The 15,209-nt window shown below is 45.7% G+C and overlaps 1 protein-coding gene across 1 annotated transcript in view; it reads right to left on the bottom strand.

Annotated features, from left to right (window-relative positions):
• Window positions 1-14,652, bottom strand: part of LOC111694519 (alpha-protein kinase 1-like) — a 65,531-nt gene extending 50,879 nt beyond the window's left edge. The window contains exon 1 of the mRNA XM_023462985.1: window positions 12,786-14,652. Within this exon, the coding sequence (XP_023318753.1) occupies window positions 12,786-13,018 (233 nt within the window). The 5' untranslated portion in view covers window positions 13,019-14,652. The remainder of the gene's footprint in view (window positions 1-12,785) is intronic.
• Window positions 14,653-15,209: the final 557 nt, after the last annotated feature.

The following is a 15,209-nucleotide window of genomic DNA, read 5'->3' as shown; positions in this document are numbered from 1 at the left end:
ACATACCTACATAAAAGTGTATCGCGCGAGTAAGTTTATATTACATATATAAGAGTAAGAGAGTAAGAGAGAGAGAAAAAAAGCGCAACAAACTGCGGAAATTCAATCGAGTAACGGCCATAACGTAACCCATTGACGGGCACATATAGCTCAGTGCAAAAAGAAGAAAAAAAAGAGAAGAGCGAGAGAGAGAGAGAGCATGAAAGAAAACTCATAAATCCAGTCTGAGCAGCAGCAGCAGTAGTAGTAGCGTTTGAGAGATTCGCAAACTGCACTGCGCGCTGTGCTCATGCTCGCCGACGGGTAGGCAGAGGTAGGTAGGTAGGTATAGTGGTAATAGTAGCAGCGGCAGCAGCAGTAAAAAAGTAGTCGCAAAATGTCTTTATAACCCAGGCAGCGGCAACGCGTCGGCACATACAGAGAGCGAAAGTGCTACTTCGAAATTCCTCGATAATATATCATCTTTTTTTTGCCTTCTCTCTCTCTCTGCTCCGTGTCTCTCTTCTACTGCAGCAGCGGCAATTCGCGTTTCGCGAATTTTTATTGCGGAAAAAGAAAAACTTTACGAGGTCAGTTATACCGCGCGTATGTTATATATCTCTTTTTTTCCCCTCTCTAGCTCTCTGTCACTCGATATAAAAGCCAATTGCTCGTTCATATAGATATTTAGACGCGATCGCGGGATTGATTCTCTTTCACGGCCTCTAATCGCTCGTTCATAATACATACACGTTTTTTCCATGTGGCAGTCATTTTCATCGTCGTCGTCGCTTTAAGTTAAGAAAGCTAAATATTTGTTTATCTTCCGGCACTCCGCGCCGTGTACAGCATGGTATAATAATGTATTTGCTTGAAAATCGTTCGTGCAATAATGTAAACAAACACGAGAGTGAACGTACATGGGCACGCCGCTGCCTCCTCTTTCTCTGCACCTGCTATATATTCTCTCCTCTCCTCCTTTTTAATGCACAATTTAGCCCCGGCGTGTAAAAGAGACCGCCGTAGAGCGTAGAGCTGGCAACTCGCTCGCGCGCGCTATTTACTCAAGAAACGAATTCGCTGCTGCTGCGGCCGTGTTTGCTCTCGTCTCGCGAATGTTATATACGCCTGTGCACCACTACCAGCAGCAGCAGCAGCGAGTGCACAAAAGAGTGCAAAAAAAAGAGGAGGAGAGAGAGAGAGAGAGAGAGAGAAAAAAGGACAAACGAACAAAGCTCGCATTTTAATTAAAACTCACTATGCACGCGACGCGGAGGTTCAACATTATTATGTGTGTATGCCGTGTGTTGTGCTGCATTATATAAATGAACTTGGCCGCGCGCTTAATTAAACGATCTCGATCGTTATCAAAGTCGAAAAATATTTGCCTTTTTATCAAGAGCGAGAGAGAGTGAGTGAGAGAGAGCTTTCAAAGATCGTGCTTCGTGAATCACACACACACACACACACATGGTAGTAGGTAAAACATGGCTTCAGTCGATCGAGAGAGAAGCCCAAACGATCACTTCAACCTCTCTGAAGGGGAGTACGGGGAGTAACAGGGGGNGGAGTACGGGGAGTAACGGGGGGGGGGGGGCCACACCGATGTAATTTCTCCTCCTTTGGGGAAAAGAGAGTAGTGTACGTTATATACATACATCGCTATATATGCATGGGAAAGAAAATTACGTCGTATCGCCCGTAACTTTGCATCCCTTATCTCCGCCCTACACAAGCAGCAGCGGCAGACACGGCCGCCAAGGGAGCTCGTACGCGCGCGCCCGTATTATATATACCTACGTGCTTTGCTGCCGCTGCTGCTCTCGCACATCGATCGTTCATTCGCCCGTTCCTCCCCTTAGTCATTGCCCCCATGTATATACACGGCTGCCTCTGCCTCTACCTAGTCGTCGTCGTCGTCGTCGTCGTAGCAGTACCAGCCGCCAACGGGTAGAGAGAGAGAGAGAGAGGTTTATTATACACAAGCAAGAAAAAGGCCGAGCGCAGTGCGCAGAGGAGGCATCGAAGAGGAGGGAATTAATATCATCCGGAATTCGGAGCGACGCGAGCACATAGCCTGCGTACAACACACTTTATTTATTTACCCGGTTTTGCGCTAGACTGCGCCCGACGACCCAGCCCCTACGCGCGTGTAACGCACGGACCACGGCTCGCGCAGCTTTTATTCCTTATTTTCGGAAGATGCGGAAGTGTGTTCGTCGCGTGGGAGGTCGTCGTCGCTGTATCACGGGTGACGCGATTTTCCGCGACACGCGACACCACCTGTCACAACGTTTTCTTAACTGGAAAAATTGATTAGGGAGATGTGCGCGGAAAATACTTTAGAAACAATGGAAATATTTCAGATCATGCCGCCTCTGTAACGTATATACATGTCATACAGCTCGAGTAAGAAAGAAAAAAAACGATCGCTTATCCCCGCAGTATATAATGACGAACCTACGACCGAAATAAAATAACGCGAATTATCTCTCTTCTCGCTCGCTCTGGTCGTCGGTTCAAGGCTGCTCGTAACGTCCGACGATGATGATGATCGGCGCTGTATACGCAAACACACACATGCATACCGAAAAGAAGACAGCTAGAGCCTCTCGCTATTTGCCCGGCTAAATCGTGCGAAAGAATTATTAAGCCCGAGATATCTGTTCCTCTCTCTCTCTCTCTCTCTCTCTCTCTCGGACTTTGTTGTAATAAATAATAGATCCAAGCTCCCCGAGAGAGCGGAACGTATATATACACGTCCATTAAAGTTTTTTCGCAGTAAAATGCCGCGAATCGCAGCAGCGAGATCTGCTCTCTTATAATAAAGCAGATGAGGAACGGTCAGTCAAAGTAGGCGGGCGATTAAGAAAAAAGAAATAAATAAGATGCGCACCCGGTATATATATAGATCAATGGAGTTGATGAATATTGTAATTAAATATTATGCGCGTGCGAGCGGGGAGGGTATATGGGTTAAGCCGTAATTAAGCTCGATATGCCAAGAATCACAAATTGAAAACAAGTATTTACACTGATAGAGCGTATTCCGCAATATTATATGTTGAAAAAGGCCAGGCCTTTGTCTTATCATCAGCAAACTTGACTATAGTAGTTACGAGTTTCTCATTAATTTGACTGAACACCATCTTGCGTTCGAGATCGGTCCTATAGCATACATGCCCGCGATTAATTTTTATGATACAAGTGGAAATCTCGATACTGGGCCTCTAAATATATCACTTTAACCGTGACAAAACAGCTGTTTTTATCATCAAGTCCAAGCAAACTTACAAAAGCTCTGAAACGAGTTTTTATACAATTTTCGGAAAAAAGGGGAAACACCCCGGTATGAAATATATCGCACAACGTGCGTAGAGATGAATCAAATAAATGAAAAAAAAGAAGCAAGTCGAGCTTTGTACGGTATGTGCGCGCGCTGAAAGGAGAGTTCTGGATATCAATTAACCAATGCAATCATACAGACGAGCGGCTTCGCGCGCGAGAGAACGAGCTCCAATGTACATACAGATATATATATTGAGCGTGATATAATATAGCGCAAAATAAAAAAAGACACTCGGAGGAGGGTGAGGATGTAGTGTATATTGTGCATGAAAATCCGCACGCACAGCGCAACTCATCGTTTCGAATTATAAGCCCGACACGCGGGAAGAGAGAAACGAGTCGTTTTTCTAAAAAGTAGAGCAAATATACGTACGCAAACGCACACGCGAGAAGCAGCAGCGGCAACAGAAAAGAAAAAACCGTCCGGTGTACGAGCGCAGGCGTACGTACATACGCATAGTAAGATATATACAAAGTGAATCGAACGAAAGGGAAAACTCGTATGTGCAGTGCAGCGTGCACTGCGGCGCTATCCGCATAATTTGTAGCAGCGCCGTACATACGTACGATGCAGCCGCAGACACGAACGAAAGAAAAATTGATACTCTATCTCTCGAGGCGCTCTTGCAGCGGCGGCGGCGGCTGTACTATAGTGATGCAGGCATACATATAACATCGCGCGTCGCGACCGAACGATATGTATATTGCAGAGGGCTGTGCTTCATTTCTGTCTTTTATAAGTGAATGGCAAGGCTATTAAACATTTCGAGCTTTGGCGCGCGAGAATAGTCTGTGTGTGTGTGTTTTTTTTTTGGTGGTGTGCGGTGGTAAGCGCGACGATGAAAAATCGATTAGAGCTAGCTCGCGAGAAGAGACGTTGCACCGAGAGAGACGGTTCTTTTTTCGTGTCGCACGTGTACGTGAGGTAGCTATATAACTGTAAATCCGTCGAGAATTAAATCGATCGCGATGCGAAATTGAAAAAGTGTATACCAGTGTTGCGCTGTATGAATCATGCGGCTAATTGGCGCCTCGATGCACGTGTACTTCGGAAAAAGCTCGGATTCGAATACATTATATCGATACGACAAACGTGCGTATCGTCCGTTTTTGGGTGAATTGTTATCTTGTCGGGCCAGCAGCGGAGAACGATACGTATCTCGGGGCATATGTGTGTACACGCGAAACGTGGTCGCTGCTGCCGGCGTTGTTGCGTGCTCCGAAGGCCAAAAAGCAGCAGCAGCAATGTATGTATGCGAGAGGGAAGAGAGAGAGAGAGATAAGATGAATCTACCGCTCGTCCGTCACGTCGAGCCATCAGTAACAAGCCAGAGCGAGAGACGACGGCCTTTCGCTTTTACTCAGCTCGCTCGCGCAGATATATTCGCGCGCGCGTGTGTGTGTGTGTGTGTGCTACATATACAAGAGACAGCAGCAGCATCAGCAGAGAATGAAATAAAAAAAAAAAAAAAAGAGAGAGAGAGAGAGACAAGACCCCGACGAGAGGAGGACTGCTGCTCTTGCGTGTTGCGCAACGTAAAATTCGACGAATTCGCCACCGCACCACCACCACACAGCGGTACATACATATAACATGGGTGCGATGATGATAGGTGGAATACGTTCGACTCGTTTTTTAGCTCTCATCTCCTCTCCTGTCTTTTTTTTGGCTCTTTTGCTCTCATCCTTACAGCAGCAGCGGCAGCAAAGCTTAATACTCCGAATGACCGTGTCTTTCTCTCTCTCTCTCTTCGTTGCAGCAGTAACACACGTAACGTATACGGTATAGAGTATCGGGTTTATACTTTATTTATCCCCAAGCATACGCTCGCGAGCTAACGTGGCGGTGGTGACGATTATTCGGGCAGGATTTATCACGTGCTAACGCGCGAGCGCGAGATTCGCTTCTTTATGTACGCTTCTTCTTCTTAATCTTTTTTTTTCTGTTCCCTTCGTTGTTTTTTTTTCGTACATTACAATCTATCTGCGTGCGGATCGCATTCGCGTGCTGTACAAACGCGCGTATACTTATACATAACACGTATGTTCGCGCGCGAGTATTATAAGGGTATATTTTGGGAAGCTAATTTATCGGAGCTCGCAGAGCGACGTGCGAGCGAGAAACGCGCCTCGAGTGCGAATTACACGACAGAAATATTCTTTGTTTTGTATCGGAGACGCGCAAGAAGTGCTATTACAATAATACAACGTGTGTGCATCCGCTCCTAAAAAATAAATAAATAAATTCAACGTTTACACGCGAGATGCGTAATTGTGTAGCATACTTTTCATGGTGAGTATGTGCACATTTACAGCTCGCGAGATGTATAAACGAGTCATCGTCACGTGACGCAACTTGCAGAGTACACAGCAGCACATCGAATTTTAGCCGAGCTTGTGTGTGTGTGTGTGTGTGTGTGTGTGTCGCGCGAATATATATACAGCATACGAGCTATAGCGAAGGCGCAAACGCGCCGCCGCTGCGCAAATCATTAGCATAGAGACCGTTTAGTGTCTGTGTGAGCGTGCATGTGCTGTTCTGCGAGCCAAGTATAACCCGAAGTATTGTACATACGAGACGCCGTTGTAAATGTACACACAAGCGTGTGCGCTATATCTAGTCGCTCTTCGTTGTCTTTGCGAAGTTTGCCTCGAAAAGCCCAAGTATACTAAACGCATATACCTACACCTATGTGTATCGTATATGTATGTGTGCGCTGCGTATCGATTGTACACGCATTTGAATTGATAATTTCATCGGGGGNGGGGGGGGGGGGGGGGGGGGGGGCACTTCTGCTGCTGTTCGATGCCATTGCTGATGCACATACGTGCCGCCGCTGCTGTTGTTTTATTCTCTCTCTTACTCCGCGTGCATTCGACGACGTATACGGCGACGACGAGTTGCACGAATGATAATGCGTGCACAGCTCCGTCTTGGAAGAAACATTTTTTTTTTGCCAATTTTGTGTTTTTTTTTACCTGCGATCATGTGGTTACTTAGAGAGACGAGCTAAACGCGAAAAAAACGAGCCCCTCGTGCGAATGAGGTACATATAATATAGCTATAAATGGCTATTCGTTGTGGATTCTGCGCACAAAAACATCGAGTCTCTCTCTCTCTTTCTCTCTCTCTTTCGCATGCGAATCTGCATAAAGTATCGCTGCTGCCATGAACCCGTGAATGTGTGTCTGTGTATACGCGCGCAAACGTATAGGTACAACACTACACACGTCCAATGGGAAGGTATATAGGTATGGGTATCAGGCCCAACACACACTCACAACAGAGCTGCGCTGCGAGATAGCCGCGCGCCGAGACTTTGAAAAAGAGACGAAGAGAAAGCTCCTCGAGCGGCTTCGTGAGCGCAGAGCGCGCAACACCGATCGCGTGACCCTGAGAGAGACCCCAAGAGAGCCGAGAGAGTCGAGCTCTCTGCTGTATATGTATAAGGTAGTAGTACGAGGCAAAGAGAGGAAGATTCACGAAGGCATTGAGGCGAAGCGAGTGAGCCGCAGCGTCACGAGAGCGTGGAGTATAGCAGCAGCAGCAATAGTATAGTATACAAGACCTTTTCAGCCATTGCTGCATGAACAAAACGCACCTACGTATTACCAATACCTGTATATTATATACAGTATAGACAAACGCACACACACGTGCAAGAATTCTGGAGCATGAATTTTTTCCCTTCTGACACACTACTATACGCTGAATATATAAAAAAAAATTTACTCGCAGTCTCTCTCATTCGTATATATATATACATGTAATTGCGCAATCGTCCAAGACCAGAACACTGCAGCACTGCACGTACGTACATTTATATACGAGCACACATAGTAGTATCCGATCCGTACGTGTACGCTGCTGCATCAGGCGCATCGAATTAATCTCGAATATCAATCACGCGCGCGAAGATTTTCCGATTTCAGCGACCTTGGGGCGGAACGCGAGACTCTTTATTATATATACAGGCTCGGAACCGCGACGCTGTACGTCGATCGATCGATCGCTCGCTCGCTCGAAAGTAGTAATATAAGCATATAATATTGTATGTATTATTTCTTTCGCGCGCGTGCGTTTGTGCGTGACGTTGAAAATTGATGAACGCGTCCGTCTGAAAAGTAATGCAGCTACCGGATCGCGGCACGCTCTTCTGCGTGTATGCAATGCGGACTGCAGCTTACCTACATTGCATCGCGAGTATAAGTGTACAGAGAAACATAATTCAAAAAGCTCCTGCCGCTGCACTCTGGTACACTTTTTTCTTTGCCATGGCTGCTGCTGCTGCTGCTACTGCTGGGAGAGCAGCACAAATTATTATTATTAAATTTCAGGAGCAGAGCAGCAACTACGGCAGGCAGTGAGTGTACGAAAAATAACAAGCTCCGCTGCCGTCTGCCGCTGTCCCGGTGAATTTTCAAGCCCGTGTGCTGTTGCCGTCGCTGCTCCAACTATATATTCTACATGCAGAAAGATAACAAGACACACGAGCAACGCCAGCAGCAGCAGCAGCAGCAAGCACAGAACGAACAACCGGCTTAGGCGTGTATATATATCTGTATTTCTGCATACACACGCGCATATATACGCGAAATACATGCACTAGTCTTTGTGTGCGTGTGTGTGTGCCCGTGTCTGAGCGTGTATGCGTTGCTGCGTGCGCGCGTGCGCGTAGTGCAAAAAAAAAATCACGTGAGAATGACAGCATGGCAGGCCTCTGCTCTGCTGCTGCTGCTGCTGGCTTGGCTTGGCTTGGCAGGCGGAGGAAAAGGAGGAGAGCAAAAAAGGGGGAGGGTTTGCAGTGTGAGAGAGAGAGAGATGCACGCATACATATACACGCGCACAACACTACACACAGACACACAGACCCAGCTAGCACGTAAAACCGTCCGACTCTGTTCGGACTCTCTGCCGTTGGTGCTGCTGGCCGATCATACAGCCGTCCGTTCGTCCGTCCATCGCTGTCTACCTCGTTCGTCGTCGTCGTCGTAGCACCTCGAAACCGTCAACGTTGATACTGCTCCGTAGCAAAAGAGGTCGAGTGAGAGAAAAAATAACTTAAAAAAGACACGACCAACGATTTAGGCATCGCAGTAGTGCCTTAATGCGAGTAATCTCAGCGATGTACATCTCCGCGGCGGCGCTCTAAATTCAGCGTTCGACATTTCTTTCCTAGCCCGTAATTGTATTGTGTGTATGTGTACACCGTCAATGGGACAACGCACGACTATAATAATAAACGCCGCTGCTGCGATTATGTAAAATCACAAGTGCTGCTACCGATTATGTCATTGAACCGAACTGCTGTGCGCGCGTGAAAGCAGTTCTCTCGAGCGAGCGAGCGTTCGCGTCATAACACACACGACGAGATGTTTATACATATTTCCATTTCATAAGCGTGTGGCGGCAGAGGCAGACAAATGCATCGTAAGCATATTCGTCGTCGTCGTCTTCGTCGACTCGAGTTCTTCAGAGTCTCTCTCTCTCTCGCTTCGATAGATTATATATGCATATGCACATATTCGAGTGTACACAAATAAATCAAGCAATAATATCAACAAGTCATGAGAGAGAAAGAAAGAGCTTCATGAGTTCGTTCAACCCTGTGTGTTGTGTGTCGTACGATGATAGCATCGCTGAATAAAAAAGAGAATGCAGAGAGAGAAAAAAAATCGCGAAAAAAAGAGGAGAAAAAAGCTGTGCGCCGCGCGCGGCTTAGCAATCGATAATTGATGACTGCTTATACTATTACCCCGCGCACACAATGTGTGTATGTATATATTATATACACATTGTGTTTTTTGTGTAATGTATCTAAGTGCTGTACTATAATGTGCCACACATATATAACGATTGTGTTTATGTATGCGGAAAGAAAAATAGAGATCGAGAGGGATAGAGATACATTTTTATTCCAGGTATTAACTGCGAAAATACATTAAGAGATTATAGAGATGCCTAAAATGAGAAAGTTTTTATTTCATTTTTAGGCAAGATTTTTATACACTTTCAGTGGCTTTGTTTAAAATTTCAAATTTTGGATTTTTACTGAGATATACAACAGTTTACGTGAGTTGTTGTTGTATACTTTGTGTCAATGGTTTTGGACGTTAAAGGTAAAAAAAAATCTCAAAAAAATGCAATCATAATATTTTGAATTCAAGACATACACAAGTCCTTATTCGGCACGGATGTTTTATCAAGATAAAAAATTTTCGTTAATTCACGCCAAAAGAGATAATACACCTCGTGTTGTTAAAACTGAACAAACATAAACAAAGCAAAAAGCTCCGTATAGCGAAAGGTGAATATTTTCAGGGGGGTGTGGGGGATTTATGTATTTATTATGATCCGCCCGAAACTTGACCGAATGAAAGTTTTCGAAGGCGCAAGAGCTTTCGTTAATACACTTATTAATATTGGCCAAACGATTGAAAAAAAAGCAAGAAAAAACGGGGGAGAACGAGTTAAGCGCGAGTAAGCGTGGTTATCGGAAACTGATGAGTATCAAAAACGATAGACCGCGAAACTGCACCCGGGCAAAGTAAGCTTAATTTGAATAATTACTAATCGCCGCCGCTGCCCGCGCTGATGCAAGGGAATGCGCCAATCGATTACTCAATTTTTTTTTTACATCTCTCTCTCATTCCCTCTTTTTCCACTCTCATCATATATTATGATAGACGCGCGTGAACGACGACGAGCGCAGAGCAGCGCGAGATTTTCGGTAATTCGATAAATTCGCGATCCAATTTACAAGGCCTGCTGCTGCTGCATCGAGAATTCAATTGTCGACGTTTCTTCCTCGCGCTTCAACGCAGCCCGGACCAATAAACATCGTGCCAGCCGCCCTCCGAAAATTTCAATCGATTATCCGTTAATGTAGTTGACCAACGCGATGAGGGGGTGGGTGTGTGTTGTTTAATCGAATTACAATTAGACCGTAAAGTTGCGCTTTGCGTCGTTATATTATGGCAGGCAGGCAGCGGCCGCCTGGCTCTGTTGTATGGCAGCAGCAGCATTAGTTATTCACACACTCGCACACACTATAATGCGCCACTTTATAATATACATCGTATATAGTAGTAGTAAATATGTGCGGCGCGGAAAATGGCAAACTTTCGATTGGGTTTCAAGGTGAAGCGCGTCATTGTTCGCGCGAGAGAGAGAGACTCTTTGAAATTTAATTCTCACTTGCTCTTCTCGCCGCGTGCACATACACAAACACACACACAACAGCCGCAGCATAATACAGAGTTGCGGAGTAAGTATTAAATAAATTCACCTTCTCAAGAGAGAGAGAAACGTTTTTCCGGATCGAAGAGCCTATAGGTGCAGAGAACCGGCGGAATAATATATCGCGTCGTTAATAAGTATCATAATTCATGCTGTATAGCCGCACGCGGCCGCGAGCGAGCGCGACTTGCCACACGGCAACCCATATGCAGCAGTGTTCGACGAGCTATATGATCATAATTACAAAGCAATTGATTAAACCGTCTATTGAGTGAGAGAGAGAGAGAAACGCGTTATGAGCGCGCGAAATTTTCGGCCCGTGAATTGCGCGCACAGTACCGCGAGGCACACGATATATATAATGCATTATATATCATCTGATGGGCTTGTAACTGTATATTTACCTTGACAGTCAATAAACGTATAATGCAAATACAGAGACGGAGATATCGACACACATACATACATACGCACCAGCACAACTCCATTCAACAGATACACACGTTTATAATACACGCATGCTTGAGCTGATAGTGGCAAGGCGCGAGCAAGAGAGACACAGTAATCGAGCACATTTTAGATATTACCAGCCGATATATCGTATACGTATAGTGTGACGCGCGCCAAAACGCTATATACCCACTTCTTCGTCTCGACCCGGCGCTTAGAGAGCTGCTCGAGGTATTATGAAATTTTACGAGGTTGTAAAAACAAATTGCAGACGTACGTACGTACGACTCGCACGCACTTGTGCGCTCATATACACCCGGCTGGCAGAAAAAAGAATTGAAGTAAAAAAAAAAAATTACGATGATTATCCGCTTGTATGATACGATCGAGAGATAGAGACAGACAGACAGACGGAGAGAAAATGAGATGTCTGCCGTAATGCCTATGTGTGCCGCGTTGTGTTTATCTCTGCGTTTCGCAAAAAAAAAAAAAAAAAAAAAAAAAANTTAAAAAAAAAAAAAAAAAAAAAAAAAAAAAAATATCGCACTTGTGGGTAAGACTATGTATACATGCGAGCTTCTCAGTAGTGCGTCGGAAATCGCGCCCCGAAAGAGTCGACTTTTCGACTCTCCGATGCGAGAGATCCAAATTATATATCGCGGCCCATGTCGAGTACTTTTTGCAGCTCCGAAGAGAAAAAAAATCAGGTGCGAGTATTATAACGTTATGTTATATTCCGGGCGTGCGCACACGCGTCTCGTTTTCTCTGCCTGCTGCTGCCGATGCAGCCCAGCGCGTCGAACGACAGATTAGAAAACGAGAAATAGAAAAAAGCTCGCTTGGGGAATTGTGCAATTACTTGTATATCTCTAGCACGCGTCACTGTGTATACACACACGCGCACAAATGTAAATACCATTATGTCATCTTTATAGCGAGCGATGCCGCGAGCGCGAGAAAGTTTAGTCACACCGTGAAAGATGCTCTCTACTCCCGAGAAATTCGAAGAGATTAGAAGCTCGACACACGCCTAGCACACATACCTCGAGTTTCTGATATCAATAAAAAAAAAAAAAAAAAAAAAAAAAAAAAAAAGCCGCGAAACAACAACAACGCATGTGTGTCTCGTCGTCGTCGTCGTTGTACATTTAATGGCACTTGGTAATAGTTCTAACTGGCGTTAAATTGCCGATAAGTTATTCAAGCATGCGCTATGAGGACGACTATAATATGCATGCACATTGCACTCGACGCGCACTCACACGCGCATACCTGCGTGGAGCACGTTTTAATATAAAGCCCCCGCGAATAATCCGCGCGCTTTATCCTCATTATCGAGTAATCGTAATTTCGGCGTCGTCGTGCAGCCCGCAAAATCGGAGGGAGTCAGTGAGAGTGAGGTGGTTTTCTGTCGCGCTCGCGCACACGTTATCATTCACACACATACACACTCTCGATAATATAGGGAGGAGAAGGAGGAGGTGGTGGTCGTATAAAGGAAAACTTCTCGTTGTATCGCCGCATAGTAGTAGCAAGTGCACATCGCGTGTGCGGTGCAGGCTGTGCTATTGGTAGTCGCGCGCGCTCGCGCTTAGCTATATAACATACACAAACGTAAACAAACGCCCTTCGCGGCTCGCTCCATCATCGGCATGCAGCTATCGGGCATAAATATAAACATGCGCGCGCCTCGCAGTACAATTACACACGTTTACACATTCGATTTTTTTATTTTTTTTTTTTTAATATTGTTGAAACTTTTGCTTACATTTTGTAATGATGCTGCATGTGATGAGCGTAATCGACGCTCTGTTGCTGTTGCTGCTGCTGCTGCTGTTGTTGTTGTTGTTGTTGCTGCTGTTGTTGTTGCTGCTGTTGCTGTTGCTGTTGCTGCATCTGCATTTGCATCTGCATCTGATGATGATGTGTCTGCGGGGTGGGATCCATGTTCGAGGCCCCTAGCAGATTAGCACTCTCACGAAACAACGTTGCCACTTGCATTTTAGCTTTTTTTTTATTTTAAGTTTAGCTCGTTTATATTTATTTATTTAATTTTTTAAGATAATTGATTTTATCGATGCTCCTGAGAGTCATCCACACGTTTTTTTTTGCTTTCTCTCTTTATTCATTCAAAAACCATCAAATTCACTTTTCGACAAGGAACGAACCAAAACTTTTGAACAATGTATAATAAAAAAAAAGAAAAAAAAGAAACAGAACAACGAACCACTGATCAAAATGTCGTAGTTATGTAATTTTTTCTCTCTTTCTTGCAAAGAGTCACTACTGCTGCTACTGCTGCCGTTGTTGCTGCTGCCGCAACTACAAAACACTTGCACACTAAACAACACCGACGTGCAATAATTCGTATGTAATTTTTGCCATCGTCGTTATCGTGTCGCGCTGCACTGCGTCTCGAGGTTAAATATATACTCTCGGACCCTCTCTCTCTCTCTCTTACACACAACACACTTCTCTTTGCACACTGCTGCTTATCAACCGAGAAAATCAACCGGGCAGCGGATGTGTCATCGTGGCCATCGTCGTCGACGTCTTCTCTACTACTGAGCACAGTGCTCTGTGCTGCTGTGCATGCAGCCAATTACACGTTGGCTTCCTTTTTTTTTATTCTCCTCTATTATTTATCATTTATAATATTGACAAAATGAGGCGGCTGCGTCGTGATGTCGACACTCGCGCACTTAACAACTCCACTTTTATTTATTTTATTATTTTTTATAACACACAATCACATTAAACCACGCTGCTGCTGCTGCTGCTGCTGTATATTCTCGCTACATATAGCAGCATGCCTGTGTAGCGCGAGATCGATCCCGTGTTCGTCGACGTCGAGCACACAGCTCGTCGCACACGGCACACAGTTTTCACATCAACGATATAATAATAATCGACACACGTTTTTTCATCTCACAAGCACACACCCGCACGTACAACCGGTGTTGCTGCTGGTTACTGCTGCATCGTCGTCGAGGCACAGAAAAAAATTCTCGTACTCTCGTACTCTCTCGCTCTGCGTATATATTTTCAAATTAGCGCTGATGTAGACGCGCGTATTAATTTTTCAAGCGGAGCCCCGGGTCGTCGTACTATAACGCCGCTGCCGCTGTGTTGTTGGCCGTTGTTGGTGTTGACCGCGCGCCGTCGTAGTCGTTGTCGTCGTCGTCGTCGTCGTCGTCACCGTAGAGCCGCCGTAGCCGCCGCCGTCGCTGCTGAGATGTCCAGGCGCGCCGGCGATCCGCCCACTGCTGCTGCTGCTGCTGCCGCCGCCACTGCTTCGAGCTTGTCTCATCGACCCGTCGTGGTGTGGCACACGCACACCGAGGCACACGCACGCGGCCGCGCACACCAACACCACCACCACCACCACCGCAACAGCCACTACCACTACCACCGCCAGACACGCTGGTATATAGTACTAGTACGCGGTGCTGCTGTGCCAGGCGAGGAGGCGCGCACACATGCACACACGAACGGAGCACGAAGTATATAGTGCTGCTGCTGCTGCTGCTGAGACTGGCAGAGAGCGAGCGCAGGCAAGCACACCGACCAACACAGACTGAAAACGGAGTCGCGCGCGCGGGCGCGCTATGTAGCAGAGCACACACGCGCGCACACCAGTGCGAATCTGCTTTGGCTAAGTATACCTATATCGCGCGCGAAGCAGAGAGAGAGAGAGAGATACACACATACACTGACACAGAACCGCGTTTACTTACACACGCTCATTCGCATGGCAGAAACTCACGCACGAGCACCGACGACACGCACACACATAAACAGAGAAACTCTTATGTATTGTATTCTCACTGCTATGGATGTGTGCCATGTACACAGAGCCACGGTAGTAGTACAACCCGTGTCTCTTCTATCCTGTATTTTATTTATAAATATTATTATTTTTAAACGACGATATTTTCAATCGCACCTTTACACGACAACGACACTATGCGATTTTCCTCCCTTTTCGGAGCGCATATGCAAGCGGCATCTTTTACTATGCACTCTTTAACCGAGAGAGAACGATGATATGCCTCCTTTGCACTTGTCTCTTTTTAATAATGTATAATATAAAAGCGGCACAAGGACTTTTGTGGAAAAGTTATTATAAACCTGGCAGTAGCAGCAGGTGTCAGTCGCAAGCAGGATGAAAAGCGCGAGATGATCGAAGCCA

Source organism: Trichogramma pretiosum, unplaced genomic scaffold (genome assembly GCF_000599845.2).
Source record: "Trichogramma pretiosum strain Unisexual culture from Peru unplaced genomic scaffold, Tpre_2.0 scaffold14, whole genome shotgun sequence".
NCBI classification, from domain to species: domain Eukaryota; kingdom Metazoa; phylum Arthropoda; class Insecta; order Hymenoptera; family Trichogrammatidae; genus Trichogramma; species Trichogramma pretiosum.
Note: the sequence above shows the minus strand (reverse complement) of the source record. Positions and strands in the feature narration are given on the sequence as shown.